The sequence below is a fragment of the Natrix helvetica genome (assembly GCF_964273705.1).
Source record: "Natrix helvetica genome assembly, chromosome: 2".
NCBI lineage: Eukaryota > Metazoa > Chordata > Lepidosauria > Squamata > Natricidae > Natrix > Natrix helvetica.
Genome location: NC_138552.1, coordinates 184,139,785 through 184,158,266, shown reverse-complemented (window position 1 = coordinate 184,158,266; position 18,482 = coordinate 184,139,785). Strand labels below are relative to the sequence as shown.

Below are 18,482 nucleotides of genomic sequence, written 5' to 3'. Positions count from 1 at the left end.
CCTCTCCTGCGCGAGCTGCACTGGCTTCCTGTGGTCTATCGAGTGCGTTTCAAGGTCTTGATTACGATCTTTAAAGCGCTCCATGGCTCAGGACCTAGTTACCTGCGTGATCGTATTCTGCCCCATACATCCCTACGACCCTTCCGCTCGCACAGAGAGGGACTTCTCCAGGTGCCGTCCACCAGACAGTGCCATGGGGCGGTGCCTAGGAGCAGAGCCTTCTCTGTGGCGGGCCCAGCCCTGTGGAATGACCTTCCCCCGGATATTAGGACCACTACTGACCTCCGCTCCTTCCGTGTTAAGCTCAAGACCCACCTTTTCCAAATAGCTGGCCTGGCTCAACCATAACTTCGTAACGCTCCTGATGGGTTTTTTAATTTAGTAATTTTATTTAGGGGATTTTAAATTGTGTTTTTAATTGTCTTTCACTTATAAGTCAACTCTCCTCCATGCACATATGTATATGTCTCTGTTCTTTTTGTATATATGTTTGTCTTATGTGCATTTTTATCCGTTTTGATTGTACGCCGCCCCGAGTCCTTCGGGAGAGGGTTGCGGCTAATCAAATAAAATTATTATTATTCAAATAAAATTATTAGTATGTTTTTGAACAGTCTGGATTACCATAGTATAGATCAGGGGTGTCCAAACTTGGGAACTTTAAGACTTGTGGACTTCAACTCCCAGAATTCCCCAGCCAGCCATGCTGGCTGGGGAATTCTGGGAATTGAAGTCCACAAGTCTTAAAGTTCCCAAGTTTGGACACCCCTGGTATAGATTAAATATAAGTAACACAGTTCTATTTCTGTAAAGTTTTTAGGCCAATACATTTGGCACTATTATCAAGTATTTGCAAAGGGATCTTTCACAATCTGACGTTTCTTTTCCATTTTGTCTTTTGTGTAATACTGCATCTTGTTAAAATAAGCAGCTGCCATGTTAGTTGGTGACCACTTGGTGTCCTCACTTTTAGCACTTTCATAACTTCAGAAGCATTTATTTTTCGTTTATTTTGTAAGTTGATCTTGATTAGCGAGAGTGATTTATGGGAGCTAGTTCCATATTCTGCAGGTGATGCAGAAGTATAGATTCAGGTGTTTGAAGAAATGTGTTGGAGTAGGCATATAGGAGAATAAATACACCCTGAAGTTGCATCTTGATTGTTTATGTGGAGGTTTGTGAGAAATTATAAAAGAAAACCTCAGCCACAACTAGAATTCATAGTTGTCCTTATATACTAATAATTATTTGCAATTACTAAAATATGCAAAAAACCTGGAATTCTACATTGAAAGATGAGTAGACATGCCTTTTATCCCTGCATGATTTCATTAAACTATGGATTTGAAAATAAAAATCCCCTCTTCCTTATCTCATGTCTCTTGACTTTCCCTTTCTTTATTAGTTTAAGTTATTGAGGGAACTTTGAAATATCTTTAGTGCCAGTTTGATTCTGAGAGAAAAGTTACTCAATGATTTATGTGGCTAGAGAGATATAGAGAGATTTCAAACATTTTCATTGCAACACACAGCTATAAAATGCAGTTTCCCCTGCAAATTGGGGACATCTGTGTAGAGATGTTCCATCTTTAGTATTGTAGCTGTTGTCTCGTGGTGGGGAGCTAGCAATTTTCACCCTGGTTGAAAAATCTCAAATCATACTAATAGAAAAACTAGAGCAAGTAGATGAATTTTTACTAAATATTTACTAAAATGAGGAAAGTGAACTTTTATGATGTTGGCAAATGTTGGTAGAATGTTGTGAGTAATGTTTTAAAAGGGATAAATGTTTGCTGAAAGAAGCAAAAACAACAGTACATAGGAATTTGGGCCAGCTTCACTTGGAAGTGTGAGTTGAGAATGTCAGGAACAACAAAAGTAGCCACCTGAATTATATCTTTAAGTTGAGTGTGTTGTAAAGCAAGGAGAGGGCAAGAAGATATGACTGTTGAATGAATCTACACTGAATATCAAAGAAATGAATGAAGATTTATTATATAGAGAGAAGGAATGAGAATCAGGTGAGAATGAGGAGGAGGCACAAGTGAATGGGCTGAGAGGAAGGGGAGATAAAGAAAGTTGTTATTGGATGGAGTTGATGAGATCTTGAAAAAGAAAGGGTAAAAAGGTATTACATGATTCCATACATGCAGTATGGTTTTTCTCAACTTGAGACTCAAATCTATTTAGATTTGATGTTCAGGTTAAATCCTCCCATTTTGTGGCATGTCCATGTAATGAAACTGAAACAATATTTTGTGAGTATTTTTGAGCAGTGCAGAAAGCTGCTTCAAACTGGGGAGGAATGTGGAGATTGCAGAGTAGTCTGTTATGACCTCTTCAATGGAAGAGAGCTTTGGAGGAAAGATGTTAAATCCTTTCCCCAGAAACATGATTTAATTCTGCAGTAAATCAAAACGTATTGGCACATAATGCTTTTTCTAAAATTAATAATAATAATAATAATAATAATAATAATAATAATAATAATAATAATAATAATAATAATAATTAATAATAATAATAATAATAATAATAATAATAATAATAATAATAATAATAATAATAATAATAATAATAATAATAATAATAATAATAATAATAATAATAATAAATATTTCTTAGCCGCACCCTCTCCCGAAGGACTCGGGGCGGCGTACAATGAAACATATGAAATAAATTTGTGGACAAAACAAACATATAACAGAGACATATACCGAGACACACACAAGGAGGAGGTCGGCTGATAAATTAGAATTTTAAATACGCTATCACTAAGATGCCCATCTCCAATTTTCCAATTGTTTGTCAGGCTTATTGGTTACTACCTGTACAGGATCTGGATATTTATATACCAATAACAGAGAAAAATAATTAAACTTACTTTATCTCATTCCCAAATCAACATTATTGTGCTATTGCACAAAACACATTATCCGTGTACCCTCAAATGGTGCAACAGTATTTCCTAATTCTGAATTTACATTCTTTTCCTAGCCTTGGATAAAATTTAAATGTGACTTGTGGCAATAAATTTATCCTTGTGCTACTGCCTACATATCCTATCTGTCAGAAAAAAAGAGGATCGATTACAATTGTAGAAGTTAATTATGGAGATTTACTTTTAGACTACAGAAGCAGAAACTCTTATCTTCCCTTACTAGCACAGCTCAGTTGAATATTGTGAATGTATTGAAAAGGCCACCTTGAACATATTAATACCTTCTTCTGAATTCTTTTATTTCTTCCTTTTCTTTCTGTTTCATTTAGAACTTGAATAATAAGGTTTTTGGCATTTATACATAGGTTATTCTATGAAGCTTCCACATTTTCTGATTATACAATAGCAGTGTTACCATTTTATGTATGTAGCAAGTGATTTCATCATGAAAGAATATTTGAAAGCGCAGTGAAATTTTTTTTTCATGTCGCATAATCCTGCTTACTACTGGAAAATTTTCACTGAAAACAACTTTGCAGGTAGAATGAGAGTACATATTCATTAGACATAAGCAATTGCTCTGCTTATATCAGAGGAGATGTAGGTGTTGACTTTGAAAAATCCTACTCTGGTTTAACCTTCTCTGAGAAGAGAGTCTGTGTTTATCAGGCAACTCTGAAGAGCACGATGAAGGGAGCAAGACTTGCAGTTTGAGGTCTGATGTTCAGGAAACATCTGCTTACTTGGCCATATAAATTACACTTAAGGTGTGAGAGGATGCCTTTATGTGTTATTTTTGATAGTTTCTGGAGAATATATGAGGTATCAACTGAAGTGAAAGGGTTGCTGTGCCTGTCATCAAAATAGTGAAGGCTGGGGGGGGGGGGGAAACCTAGTGAATTGTACATCACTCACAAAAGTTTCTAGAGAAAATACTAAAATGATTTCAGAACTATCTGGGATTAAACCTGACATGTTTATATAACAAAGGAGATGTGGAACATTTATTATTTTAGATTATATTGTAAAGTATCATCTGGGAAAGGTTGAAAATATCTGAACAAAACATTGCTTACAAGATTTACATATCAACAACAAGCAGCTCATAATCAATATATAACTGAAAGAAGCAATAAAAAATGAAACTGAATAATGTTCTAGAACTTATTGGTATTTCTGCAATATATTATGAAATCTTTCAAGAATATTTGGTTAAACAATTAGGCAATGAGAGTCAGAGAGAACTTTTCATGTTTTTGATTAAACATAATGAAATTTTTTGATCCATCCAGAGTCATATGTCTTATTTCTTGATTGAATGTAGATTATAAGCTTTTTATGGCAATGCTTACAAAGAGCATAAATGTTTTTTTGAAATGGTGATATACTCTGATCAGGCTAGATTTGTTACATAAGAGATACATAAGAAAATCTGATATCTGATACTACCAAAACATGAATTTTCAAATCAGAATGTGACTATAATTCTTCTTGATTCAGAGAACGATTCTGATAATTTGGAATGATCTTTCATGCTTTCGGTTTTAAAAAAGATGAATCATGGCTCTATTTTTTTTTACATGTATACACATATATACACGCACACATACACATACATATATCAGATTTTCAGATCAACAACAATAAAATTCAAATGCTGAATTAAAAACGGGAAAAAGACAACATTTATACCTAAAACATCACTGCAAAACAGATGAAACAATTTATGAATTGGTTTGATAAAACTGTTATAAAAATAATTATTTACATATTTAGAAGAATAATATAGGAGAGAAACTGACTGACCTAGAGGGAGGAATCAAATGGGGACTTGTTCTAGAATCCTTATGTGGAGACAAGAGGGTGAAGTCTGATTCCCCTTGATTGAACCTTATCTAGTTTCAGGTGCAAACTATCAGTCGGAGAAGATTCCTGTGTATAGCTGGAGCAATTAACTAGCTAATTGAACTCTTCAAGTGTGGGTCTGGTATTTACACAAATATAATGGTAGACTTTTAAGAGTGGAGGCAATTTAAGTTGTTTTGGTTTGGAGGAATTGATAGCAGCTGTTAAAATTCTATTAAGACTTAACTTTCTGTTCTGAACAATTCCAATAAATATTGAGAACAAATGATTAAATGATTGACATAAACAAGTAACAAATCACATATGGTGTAAAACCAAGCATTGATTTTAATATTCTTCATTGCTCAAAAACAGGTAGGTGGATTGGCAGCTCCAAACTGTGAATTGTATTACCAATCTAGGAACTTGACTTGGATCAGAATGATCTTATTGCCTTATGGCTCAGACACCTTTATGGAGAAAGTAAGGAACATCCAGATGGTCTAGATAAATATATCTGCATTGACATAAACAGTTTATAAGAAGAGTGTGTGATAAGAAGAGCATATTGAAAGTGGGGTTAATACAGAAAAAGAATCACTCTAGATTTATTCCCTCTTGCTTTTTAATATATTTAACACTTATTAAATGTTTATTTTCATGTTGAGAACAGCAAAAGTAACTTTGCTCAGTGGAGAAATGATCCATATAGATTGCAATATTTGATTACTAATAAGTCAAAGAAAATATTTTTGAGACTCTTGCAATGACCTCGTCCATGTAACTGATTTCAATATCTTTAAATATTGAATCTATGTATCTTTGTTTCAGCAATGCATTTGAAAAAATACCCCACAATGTTCTGAATAACAAGCCAGTGAAGTGTGGGCTGGATGTCATGATCATTAAGCTTGACAATGTATTGTAAATGCTTTATCAGTTGTTCCTGTTGTGAAGTGTGTGTTGTTAAGTGGAGTGCCTCAGTTTCAATACTAGTACCTGTACTAACCAAGGTTCAATTATTTGAATGAGGAAGTGGAAGGTATATTCACCACACTTACTAATAGCACAACATTGTGTGGAATGACAAATATCCTAGAAGACAGAAATAAAAAGCAGAATGTGCTTGATAGATTAGAGAAGTGGGTTGAAAAACAATTTGCCATGGAGAATCCAGAAGTAAAAGAGTACAACAACAAGGAAGAGAAACCATGTTTATTGGTTGAGTGCCTGCTTTGCAAGAAAAAGGGATCAAAACAAAGAGTTTTATAGATATTGGGGACTAGAAGATGGGAAATCCTAACAGTCTGATTTGCTGGTCAGTTTGGGGAAGCTAGGCAGATCCTTGTCAGTGTAACTGGAGTTATTTCAATTTTTACGGCCAAGTAGGTTTTTAAGGAGTGCAGCGGAGCTGAGTTAAGTCCATTATTAAATGTGATGGAATGTTGAGGTCATCAGCTGATGGAGGATGGATAGTTGTAGGTCTCTTCTTAGGCCTTGCAAATGTACTGGAAGTTGGTGATGGGGCTCCTAGTTTTTGGTCTAGATGTGATTGCAGGGGTTTTTATCTGAGGGCAAGGAGGGTCAGTTTGAGCTTTATGAGATTAGGCAAATAAAGAAGCTGTGTTTGACACTGACCATGTCTAAAGGACAAGGGTTCAGCCTCCTTTCTATATGCTATTTTTATTTTACTCATCTCAACGAATGAAACTTAAAAGAGACAAATACAAAAAATGTGATGGGACATCTAAAAGACCTTGGGAAAGTAGAGGAGAAAAGAGGATCATTGCATCAATTCCTCAGTTTGACAGAAAGCAAAATCAATTAGCGGTTAATGTGTTACATTTGGCTTGGTAATGGTATTTGTGGAAGAGATTTTGGAATAGCATTTGATTACCAACTGAATATGATTCCACAATATGATATGGCTGCAAAAAGAAAGCCAAATGCTATTTTGGCTTTATTTTATTGCTAGACAGCCATCTGTCTGGGATGCTTTAATTTAGATTTCAGTACTGAGCAGGAGGTTAGCCTCTAGGGCCTTAAACTCTATGGTTTAAGATATGAGTATAATTAATACCAGAATAGATAGTTTATAACATTCACAGGTGCTGATTTATAGTCCTTACAATCGCTTGCCCCCAAAAAATCACTGGAGATGTTGGGGCCTGAAACTAAATATATTAGTTTATTTTGTTTTTAATCAACTATATTATATTTGTAAGTTAATATAAGCTTATCTGAGGATTTCTTTTCCTTAGTAGTTTGAATTCCAGAAAGTGTCTACTGTTACAGTTTTCAATCTAGACATTCCTCAAATTATTGAGGCAGTATATAGTTCATGTATATATAGTTCAGCCTGGTTGAATTACCTCCCTCTCAGCTGTACAAGAATTACTGTGCCACATTTTTGAGTAGGGGGCACTTCCTTCTTCCTTTTTTTTTAAATAAAAGCTATTCTTTGCCTCTAAATACTGCAGGCAATCGTGATGTAGCATTAAAATGAGAAGTTTTTTGTTTTGGGAGATTTTTTTTTCTTTTTATCTGAATATGTGTTAAGGTGAATTTAACTTACATATTTGAAAGCTTGCATGATTTTTTTTCAGAAAGATGAAGAAATTGTACAGCGTAAAATCACTACTTTGCCAAATTTTAGCAGTGATATTCTGGCAAACTTTAGATCCTTGCCACAAATTTGGGCAGCTGTGATTTCCTCATCTTACTCTGTACATCAAGCAAATCATAATGTGATCCTTCTGATTGTAGAAACATGATTTTGTAATTGACAAATAAGCTTCCTTTTCTACAAGAAGCCATACTGGAGAGAAGTGTTAATTTAGCTTCATTTTATATAAATATTTTATGTGAATTAAAAAAAATATACATGTGAATGAATGTTAAAAGTGTTAAGGCTATATGGTGCAAAAATAAATAAGAATGTGAAGTTTATTTTTCTTTTGACAAGTGAAATTGATGTTTGAGCAAAGTGTGCCCAAGGAAAATCTCTCCTTATTATAACTTATATATTTTAAAGACTTACAGCACATTAGAAAATAGTTTTCTATGTACATTCATTCCAAAAAATGAATGAAATGCTTCTTTCAGTCAAGGAATAATCTGCAAGAGAACTGTAGATTGCAAATAACCCTGCATTGTTCAGGGCCATTAGAAGTCCTTACCCAACGGCTTTCAAAATTGATACTAAGAATGTTCTCTAATAATTTTTTTCTTAGACACTGAACCTTTACCAGAACTGTTTAATATAAAGGTATAAGTAGGGAAGGCATTTCCAAAGGATGGCACCCAATGTGGAGGTAAATGGAACCAGGACAAAGATAAAATTTGATTTAATTAGATTAAACATAGTAATTTTAAAAAATACTTTCACAATTTTCAGGCTGAATATGTCCAACTTGTTACTGAGCTTCGAATGACGAGAGCCATTCAGCCTCAGATAAATGCTTTTCTTCAAGGCTTCCATATGTTCATCCCTCCTTCTTTGGTACAACTCTTTGATGAATATGAATTGGTAAGTAAAATTATATTGTGTGGTTGAGCAACCTATGATTTTTATAGTTAGTGGTACAGAATGTAGCAACTTTGGAACACTCAAGGTATTAATTTGCACAAGAGTTTCACTTTATTGTGTTGAAAGTGGGTAGAATATTTTATGTGCTTTAATTTTATTTTGTAGTCTAAATGCCAAGGAACCAGGCACATGCTGGTACTGTAGTTCTCCGTTTGTTGAATGATCCCATGTTGATTTAGAAATCCTATTATTCTCTGTCACAATATAGAAGGTGATATCTTTTCAAAAATGAATATTCTTCTGGAAAACAAACCATTTTACAATTAAAAATGTGACCAGTTTAACCTGTCATATTCATAATCAAAATTTGGTTTCTCCCTTTTTTAAAAGGAATTGTTGCTTTCAGGCATGCCAGAAATTGATGTGAATGACTGGATTAAAAATACAGAATATACAAGTGGCTATGAAAGAGATGATCCAGTTGTTCAGGTAGAGTATACACACACACACACACACACACACACACACACACACACACATGGGATGGATTGCTAGAGCTATGATGGTGCAGTGGTTAAATTGCAGTATTTCAGGCCAACTCTGCTGACTCGATTCTGACTGGCTCAAGGTTGACTCAGCCTTCCATCCTTCTGAGGTCAGTAAAATGAGGACCCAGATTGTTGGGGGCAGTATGCTGACTCTGTAAACTGTTTAGAGAGGGCTGTAAAGTACTATGAAGCGGTGTATGTCTGTGTCTAATTGCTATGTATTGCAACCAGTTGCTCCCCCCCCCCTGCTTTTAATATATTACCAGTCTTTCCAGGCTGTTTTAAGTTTTTTGGAAATGAGGCATAGTCAGATTGGTTTGAATTTACCAATTATCATAATGTAAGTTATATTTGTATCTGCTTATTAATGAGAATTTGTAGGACAGAATTCAAAACTGTTTTAGAGGAGTAAAACATAGAAAGAAACTCATATTAGCACAGTGAAAAAATGAAAAATGAAATATGTCTGTCTATGTGTGCATATATCTACATCGTTACTTTCTTAGTGTAATACGGACAATTACAATCAAATATTAAGAATAAAAATTCCCCCAAATAATATTTTAGCATTATAGTAGAGAGAGCCCTCTCACTTACATATTTTCATTTTGCAAGTAGTTCAGGATTTGAAAAGCCATATGCAGTACAATGAATTTGGCCTGAATTGCATTAAAAAACTGGGCTGCTTTACAAAAACATGGTATCACATATTTGTATTGGTTACTGAAATAAGTACCTTAGAAGCTATATATGATTACATGACATTTTCAAGCTAGGTACAAAACTATCATGCTTCATATAAAGAAACTGCCAGTTCTGCTTGCCCAGAAAGAATTGCAGTTGAACTGATTAAGAGTTCCTAAAAATTGAGAATGCTGTTCTTCCAATGATAATGGAAGATGTCTAGGAGCACTCCAAGCTGCATTCATGCCCCTGAAGAATGTTGTCTTAATTATATTAAGATCACTATATAATTATAATATATAAAGTTTATATAGTTATGTAGCATATGATATATAGTTGTATTGTAATTAATTATGTCATCATGTAAGAAAGTAATATCTCCTCAAGAATACTGTGTTTCCCCCAAAATAAGACAGAGTCTTATTTTCTTTTGACCCCGGAAGTAAGGGTTTGGTTTTATTTTCGGGGAGGTCTTATTATTTTTGAGGTGCAGGAGGCGGCGAGCGTGGTCACCTCATGGCTGCTCCTGTGTTGCAAAATTTTTGGGGAGGACTTATTTTCGGGGGAGGGCTTATTTTAGCGCCCTTTCAAAAGCCCAATTGGACTTATTATCCGGGGAGGTCTTATTTTGGGGGAAATAGGATAGGATAAACACCATTGAGTTACATCGACAAACTAGGTATTAAGTTTTGTTTTGAAGACTCTTGTTTATAATTTGAAACACATTCACCTTTAAGTTGCATCTAGCCGCTAAAATTGAAGAAAATTGATTTAAAGAAACCAAATTGATTGGATTTTTTTTAATCTAGTGGTTTTGGGACATTGTAGAAGAATTGACTCAAGAAGAAAGGGTGCTACTATTGCAGTTTGTCACGGGCAGGTGAATATATTTTGTTTTTACTTGTAGAAAAATATTCAGAAAATGTGCTGTTCCAGATAAGAACAAGACATTTTCAGCAAATCTATGAATTTTAGAAGATTTGTAGTTTGTCATTTTTGGATATCTAACAATTGTATTTCTTTTTCTTTTTAAAAAAATCAGATCATTTTTTAAAAAAATTGATCACTGTATTCCATGGAGAAATTAAAGTGAATGCATATCCCCAATTATAAAGCTAAAAAATCTGTGAAAATTAAACCTCCCTATTATAATATAGCCATATCTTAGAGAAAGAAAGAAAATGTAGGGATTTTTCTTTATATATTTATATCAGTCTCATCTATAACTGTAGCTGTGTTGACTTAAAAATAATTTTCATATATATTCTCCTATTTTATGTGAGTATATGTTTTGTATTCACTTTTGTGATATTTATCCTTCTGCATAAGGTCAATGGCTATTTAACCATATATTTATGCTAATTCTTAACTGATATAATTTAGTGTTATGTTTAGAACAAATGAAGAAGGCTTCCTTGAATTACTATCATTCATTATTCTGAGTATGGATTTTCCCCCCAAATTAAGAGTCTTATGTATATAACTGTGATTTTAAAGATTATTATTTGATTTCCCTGTTAAACTTGGCTGCAAACTTGTTACTTTCAACTACACATACCATGTCATCTAGTGGGTATAAAATGTGAGAATTTTTGGCTAACATTAATTACTAATTGATATTTTAATTATACATTCATAAAAACTGAAAGGAGTTGTTTTGTTTTTGATATGATGTAGTTCAAATTTTTGGAACCGGTTTTGGCCAGCTTGTTCCAACTGAATTTAGCCAACTTGTTTCACCAACTGGATTTTTTTTTTCATTGATTGAATTATGATGGGGTATTTTGATCCCTCAACCTGAATGGAACTTAAATGCAGTAGCTGCCCTATAGGTAAAATCTATGCAGCATAATAGCCACCTCTTTGTTTTCATTCTCTTGCCAACCTTGTTTGCTTTTTCATTCCCATCTCTTGCAGTTTTCTTCTAACTTCACAGTTGTGTTTTTAATTAGAAATGTTAATGACTGAGGAAAGGCTAAGGAAAGATTTCTGTGATATGGGTGCAGAGACAAACTGATTGATGCTTTCATTTCCCCATGCCATTCTCTTTCTCTAGCCCATTTATTAAACATTAGATAATGTATGTATATAATGGGGGGGGGGGGGGGCAGGGGATAAGTGTACAGATTTCCAGAGGGAAAATTTATATAAAACTCTCAAGTAGTAATGTACCAGGAGGGACATCACCTGGTAATTTGATTTTGCCAGTGTGTATAATAATTAAGCATTTATATAGCCATTACAGAATACTGAATTGAGCTGTTCAGCAGATGGACCGAGAGTGTAGCAGATGCATGGTACAAAATGGGAAGCTTTAGTCTTGGTGAAAGACATCGTTTTTGTTGTTATGTAGAACAACTAGTTCTTGACTTACAACCATTCATTTAGCAACCATTTTAAGTTACAACAGCACTGAGAAGTGACTGAGGACTAGTACACACACTAACAACAACTGTCATGGCAGCCCAATAGTCACATGATCTGAATTCAGGCCCTTGGCAATCGGCATATATTTGGCCTGGGGGAGTATCACACTGATGGTAGTAGATAGATTAACAACAGACCCCCCTCCCCCACTCAACCTACTCATCTTTTAGTTATATCTGATAATTTGTATTTTTATAGTATTTTATTCTTATTGTGTACACATTTTTTGTATAGTCTTGCTCTTTTTAACCTTGTCAGCTGCCCAGAGTCACTTTGAGGTGGCTGGCAAATAAATTTAATGAATAAATAAAGACATATATTTATAATGTTTGTAGCATCCTGGGGTCACCATTTGCGACTTCCCAAGCTGGCTTTCGACAAGCAAAGTCAACGGGGGAAGCCAAATTCATTTAATGATCATGTACTTCACTTAGCAACTTCGGAGATTCACTTAACTGTTGCAAAAAAGGTCACAAACCTGGGCAACTATCTCACTTAGCAACAGAAATTATGTTCTTAATTGTGGTAATAAATCAAGGATTACCTTTAGTAAAAGTTAATAATGCTTTTTTTCTAATCTTTAAAGCAGGGGTGTCAAACTCAAGATCCATGGGCCAGATCCGGCGTGCTGGGTACTTAAATCTGGCCCGTGGGGCTGGCCTGGAAATAGCAAAGGTTTCCCCTGGCAGCCAAAACGGGGCACGTGGTGGTGGTGGTAACCCTAACACCTGCACCCAGTTTTGGCTGGCAGGGTGCTGCAGGAGGCCTCTGTCCCATCTCCCCCACTCCTTGGCTGGCCCACAGAGGAAAACTACAATGCTGATCCAGCCCTCGAAGAAATCCAGTTTGACACCCCTGCTTTAAAGCATTAACAAATCAGATTTTATTTAATTGTTGCTAGTTCTAGATACAGTAAGTTGTTTGTTTACTATTTTATTTTGCTCTTGAGAGAAATTTCTGAAAATGTTAAGTTTTAAAAGTTTGGATAAATATATTCTTAATGAATTAGAGCATTTTACAATTCTTGGGGACAGCGATGCTTGATGCTTGAAATAGAAGCAAATATAAAAGATTGCAACCATAATTACATAATTATAGAATCATTACATAATGCTATAATTCAGGGTTCCCCCCCCCCCTAACCATTGTATTGTACAGATGACCAGGTCCCACCAGAAACACAAAAACATGAGAACAAGGCAGTGTGGATAGAAGCTTGCTGACTGAATCTTCTTCCATGTTGCTGTTTTTACATGCTGACAAGGAGTCAAGAAAATAATAATAGGGTTGCGATGCTTTAGGTGTGTCTCCCAGCAGAAAATAAATGTCCTTTGTGGAATTTTTGCCAGCAGGCAGCAGCTGAAAGTAGCATTCAGTAAACGTTTTTGAAGAGATCACATTGGGCAATTTCTGCTTCTGATGAAGCTTAGTTGTCATCTGAGATCTGTGCCAGTCCTGTGGCTTGTTTTCCATAGAGTGTCATCAGTTTGACTAACAGCCCTAACAAACATAGACACTCTCAGGAACTTTGAAATTCCAAAAACAAAACTTTATTAACTACATCATTTCGGGACTGAAGAAAGCAAAACCAGCTCTAACTTTTCCACACAATATTGCATAGTTGTAGAATAGAGTTCTCCCCTTCTCCCACTGGACAGGTCATATTGTCCAATTATGAATTGTTATTTTGTTCTGAGAACAGTTCATGTTTTGGCTCATAACCTTTAGAAATGTCCTTGGTGGGGCCTGGGTTGTCATAGTTGAAGTCTGCAGCCATCTTCCCCTCCCCCCCCCCAATTCTTTGGCAAGTTGCAAAGCGATGATATTCACAGGAAGCATAAATGAATTCAATCTTGACATAGAATTTACAAAATGACCTGGACATGTCAGTATACAGAAGGCAATTCTGCTGACCTGTTGAGTGGAGGTAATCAGGAACCTCTTACCTCAGGTGGTGGGGTTTGTTCATGATGGGCCAGGTAGTTTGAGCCAGTCTGGAAGCGAATCCCAAACCAAGTAGCACTGTGTTGGCCTCTGACAAATGACAGACAGGCAAAATTCTTTCTTCTGTCAAGGGGAAATAGATTGGATGCTGATGCTGGCCCAGATTTAATGCAATGTGGATTAATCCAATGCAGTGGACTCTTCCTCGTCAGATTAAAATTACCTTGCAATGTACCCTACCACAGACTGAAACCATGGATAGAGTGGGGTTTTTTGCCCTGGTATTCTTTTTGCAAAGTATATTTCCACTACAATTATAATGGAGCCATTGCTTTCTTCTGACAAAACTGAAACGTTAAAAGCAGAATAGATGAGATAAGAAAAGCTTTTGGAAAATCAATAAGATCATTAATTACATGGCCTTTTATGCTGTAATTCTTGTGATGTGAAATGGGAAAGTGATTACTTGACTTTTGGAAAAGTAGTGTAGACATGTTGAGTTGTTTCTTTCAATGGCTATACAAGATGGGAAATCCAACTTTTATGGCTCCTTTCTCTCATTCTTCATGCTCCACTAAAAATTGTTTTGGAAATCTAGGAATGTCTCCTCTGGAAGAAGGCTGGACCTTTGCAGAAATTTAGGTTGGCTCACAATAAAAATCTAAATCTGTCTGGCTTCTGAAGAAATATGAACATGGCGTTGTTACTTTTAAGCCTTTTTAATAGAAGCTTGTAAAATACTTAATGAAGGATTTTCCTTTGTTGTGGTATTTCTGGCCCAATTAAGATAAAACATTTCTGAAGCAAAACAAGTGTCTAATATTGTTATTTAGAGTGTTATGTAATGAAATACAGTTCTGCAAAGGATACTATTTCACAAAACAATATTAAAAGGAAGGCAACTTCATTTTTTTACCCTAAAGCCATTACTTTTGTTCTATAATTACTTAAAAGAAGTTGGAACTTTTAGCAGTTACTCTTTATATCAGAAATGTAGAAATCTTAACAATTTATTTCTGTTATTCATAAAGAATTTGTATATTATATGGCTTTTAAGTTACTATTTCACCTTGCAGCATACTAGTGCATTTTAGGTTGGTTTGCATTGGTTAGCTTCACATTCATATACTGCAATAGCTTCATTGCCTAAATGAAAATGTTAGTTTCATAAAAACAAAGATGTACTGCTTAGATGATTTAGAACTGAAAATATCATTGCTGTAATGTAAAAAAAAATCCGTATTTAACCTAAATGTAATAAAGAACATAGGGATAATAATAGAAGTAATTAATCTTGTATATTTTTCCCTTCTCCTCTCTGAACAGCTGATGAAAGTATGTAACACTTCTATTCCGTGGGTCTTCCAGTGAAAGCTTTGAGGGGAAATTGGCACGGTATTGCATGTTTTTTTAAAAAAAATCAGTTCAACTTGTTTTCAGTTCTAGATCTTCTCTAAAAAGTCATTGCAGGGTTCATGTATTAAGGATGCTTGTTGTTTTTCCTTAAACTTCTTATCCTCAATGTTTTTCAGTTCTAGAGTACCCCATGGTGGCTTTGCCCATATAATGGGTGGGAGTGGATTGCAAAATTTCACAATTGCTGCTGTGCCATATACACCAAATCTGCTACCCACATCAAGTACATGGTAGGTTATTGAAATACATTAAAGACAGAAGGTTTTCCTTAAATTCTTTCTCTTTGGGATCCCAGAAAAGAATTTATTTGCCTAGGTACCCTCTTGCATAACTTAATAAAACAGTCGCTTCTGATCATTTTTATGTAGAATTTATTCTTGTCAAAAAATATAGGTATTTAAATTATGTCTTCCACTTTGTTGGGAAAAACGTACCTCTTGCAATGGAGTATTAATGGGCAGCAGTACAGAATCACTAAAGGATCCTTCATTTAAAATTGCTCTGTTGCTTTTTCATTTCGTAAAAGATTTTTTTTTATTTTTTTTTTGGTTTGGCTAGATAACATTGGAATACTAAAGGGAACTGCAATGCAGTGCATTCGTTCTTTTCTACTTTATTTCAGGCGAGAAGGAATTTGGATGCTGATTTGAAAGTGTGGTGTCACATTAATTACCTCATGCAAAACAAATTTCTCCTTTCAGATGGCATGTTTTAATGGGGAATTCTTCTTTTTTTCTGTTTCAGTATCAATATGCTGAAGTTGCCTGAATATCCTAAGAAAGAAATCCTTAAGGACAGACTTCTTGTGGCTTTGCATTGTGGAAGCTATGGGTATACAATGGCATAATGAAGCGGGACAACGCCTCTGAAGGCTGAGGCACAATTCTTCGTGGCCAAAATAATTGAGCAACCTGTCAGCAGGAGGGAGATGGTGGCAGTTAGGAAGAAGTCTTGGTTTGTAGTCCATAGATAGCATCGGTTTTTACAAGTTGCAAAAGATACAGGGCATCTCCTTCTTCTATGCCGTTAAGCATTTTTACACATTGTTCTGAGACTCAGTTTTTAAATGATATTTCTCCATTGAACACAGCAGATATCCCAGTGCATCTCTCTAACCTGCATTTTTTATCGGGACACCCTGAAGCTGTTCTAGTTGTAACAGATGTGAAATGTGTTTGCCTTTCCACCCTAACTTCGCCATTAGTAAGGGTTGCGGTCAAGCACTGTAACACTAGTTGACCGTGTTATATAGGCAAAGAGATGCTATTCTGCTCCATGATTAGTGTGAGATCTGAGAAACTCTGTCTTTAACTTCCAAGGGCTTGTTTGTTCATTGCTGTAAGATGACATAAATACTGAGCATGTTAGAAATAATGTATACTTTGGACCACGTATTTTCTTGCATGCAAAAAAGTGACACATATTTATTTATTTTTTTCTTCAGGGGACATTGAACAAAATTAGAGAGCAAAATAGCAAATGTGATTTATTTTTTTCCTGCTCAGTTTAAATACTTTTTTATTTTTGTAGTTATTTAATATCTAAACATTTAAAAGGTTTATTGGCCAAAAAATAAATAAATTTCTGGAAATTAAAAAAAAAACCTGTATTGCACATTTAAAATGCACAACATAGTCACAACTGAACTATTTACAATTTCATGACCTTTGAAAAACATGTACATTTATTTTAAAGGAGCGTTTTCCTTTAGTGGAGAAGGAGTCATTTTTTGGTGCCTGAACTTTGAGAAAAATATTCATTAAAGTGAAATATTTTATTTGTAAATTACCATTGGTTAGTTGTGTTTATCAATACTAGCGTTGATCAGTGTTTTTGGGCTTGTTCTAATAGCACATTACAAACATTTACCTCATTAATCAAGAAGATGTGAATGGGTTATATGGTAGAACAGGTTTGATACATTTTCCCCGTTTTATTTATTCATTCATTCAATTTTACAATATTTATAGCTCATCATCAATGTAAAATGTACAACTGTCCACAAAGAAATGCACTAAACCATATATGCGTAATAAAAATAAATAATAAAAACAAATACATGAAAGCCCCTTTTCAGTTAAGACAGACCTGTCAAATTGCTAACCCTTGGGCCAGATGTGTCATGTGCAGGCTTCACCCACCCTGGCTCTGCAAAGGCAAAAAATGTCAATATGTCAAGTGACGCAATTGAGTTTGACACCCGTTGAGTTAATATAATGGCCAATGTCCATTGAAACATGCTTGCTTTGGTGTGTTTTGGAATTCTTGTAGGTTAGAAACTATTTTAGCCCTCAGCTTCCAAAAGGCCATCCATGCCCTTTTTTTGCTTGTTTTTGCCCCCCCCCTCCCGGGACCATTCTTCAACCTCCTAAGATTTGCCCTTTGAAGAAAACGGCCTTGTTTTTGTGAAAAACGGTTTGTTTTGGGGAGGTTTGCAGAGTGCAAAAACCTCTTTTTAAAAATTTTCCTCTTCAAAACCTTGCTGCGTCCTATATTCCGAAAAATAAGGTATGTAAGAGGAAAATGATCAACTAGATGTCTCTGAAATGTGCAGAGATGCTGTTGGGCCAATATCCAATGGATTAGCAGCAATTTTGGTCCAGTGGTACCTTTTTGGATAAGGAGAGGGTGAAAGATTGCCCACTTGTGCTCTGGATGGCTGCTTTTCATGAGAAATAGCTGGAAAGGGCTCATCCTTCTGATCTGAGCATCAGGAGACAAGGGAAGCCATCAAGCTCTCAACCACAGGATTTTCAGAACACTGGGTCACTCAACTTCATTTTCTAATCAACTTTGGATTTACAATTATTTTACAGTTAAAAGAAATCTTTGAAACAAGAAGTTTGAAAAATAGCTGATGAGTATCCAAATATCCATGGAGATTCTCAATCATCCAGGATAGGGTTGTCCCAAAGGTGCTTTTCCAACTGGACTTTCTTGATTTTTTTCCTTGAAAAAGTTCTGAACTGAAGAAGCTTCTTGGATGAGAAACAAAACATTTTCAAGGACAAAAAAAAAAAAAAAAACCAAAGGAAGTCCAATTGCCTTTTGGAAAACCACAATTTGAAACACCTGGTGAGTAAAACATCACAAAATAGAAGAAAAATTAATTAGCAGTTTGAAGAACTGAAAGAATATAAAACAAGTG

The 18,482-nt window shown here is 35.1% G+C and overlaps 1 protein-coding gene across 2 annotated transcripts in view; it reads left to right on the top strand.

Annotated features, from left to right (window-relative positions):
* Positions 1-17,122, top strand: part of HACE1 (HECT domain and ankyrin repeat containing E3 ubiquitin protein ligase 1) — a 54,280-nt gene extending 37,158 nt beyond the window's left edge. Inside the window, exons 20-24 of one of the 2 annotated variants that reach the window (XM_081943652.1) lie at positions 8,184-8,315; positions 8,706-8,804; positions 10,357-10,427; positions 15,451-15,564; positions 16,079-17,122. In XM_081943652.1, the coding sequence (XP_081799778.1) occupies positions 8,184-8,315; positions 8,706-8,804; positions 10,357-10,427; positions 15,451-15,564; positions 16,079-16,181 (519 nt within the window). In that variant the 3' untranslated portion in view covers positions 16,182-17,122. Of the gene's footprint in view, positions 1-8,019; positions 8,101-8,183; positions 8,316-8,705; positions 8,805-10,356; positions 10,428-15,450; positions 15,565-16,078 lie in introns of those variants that run through there. The other variant, XM_081943653.1, reaches the window with a different exon arrangement.
* Positions 17,123-18,482: the final 1,360 nt, after the last annotated feature.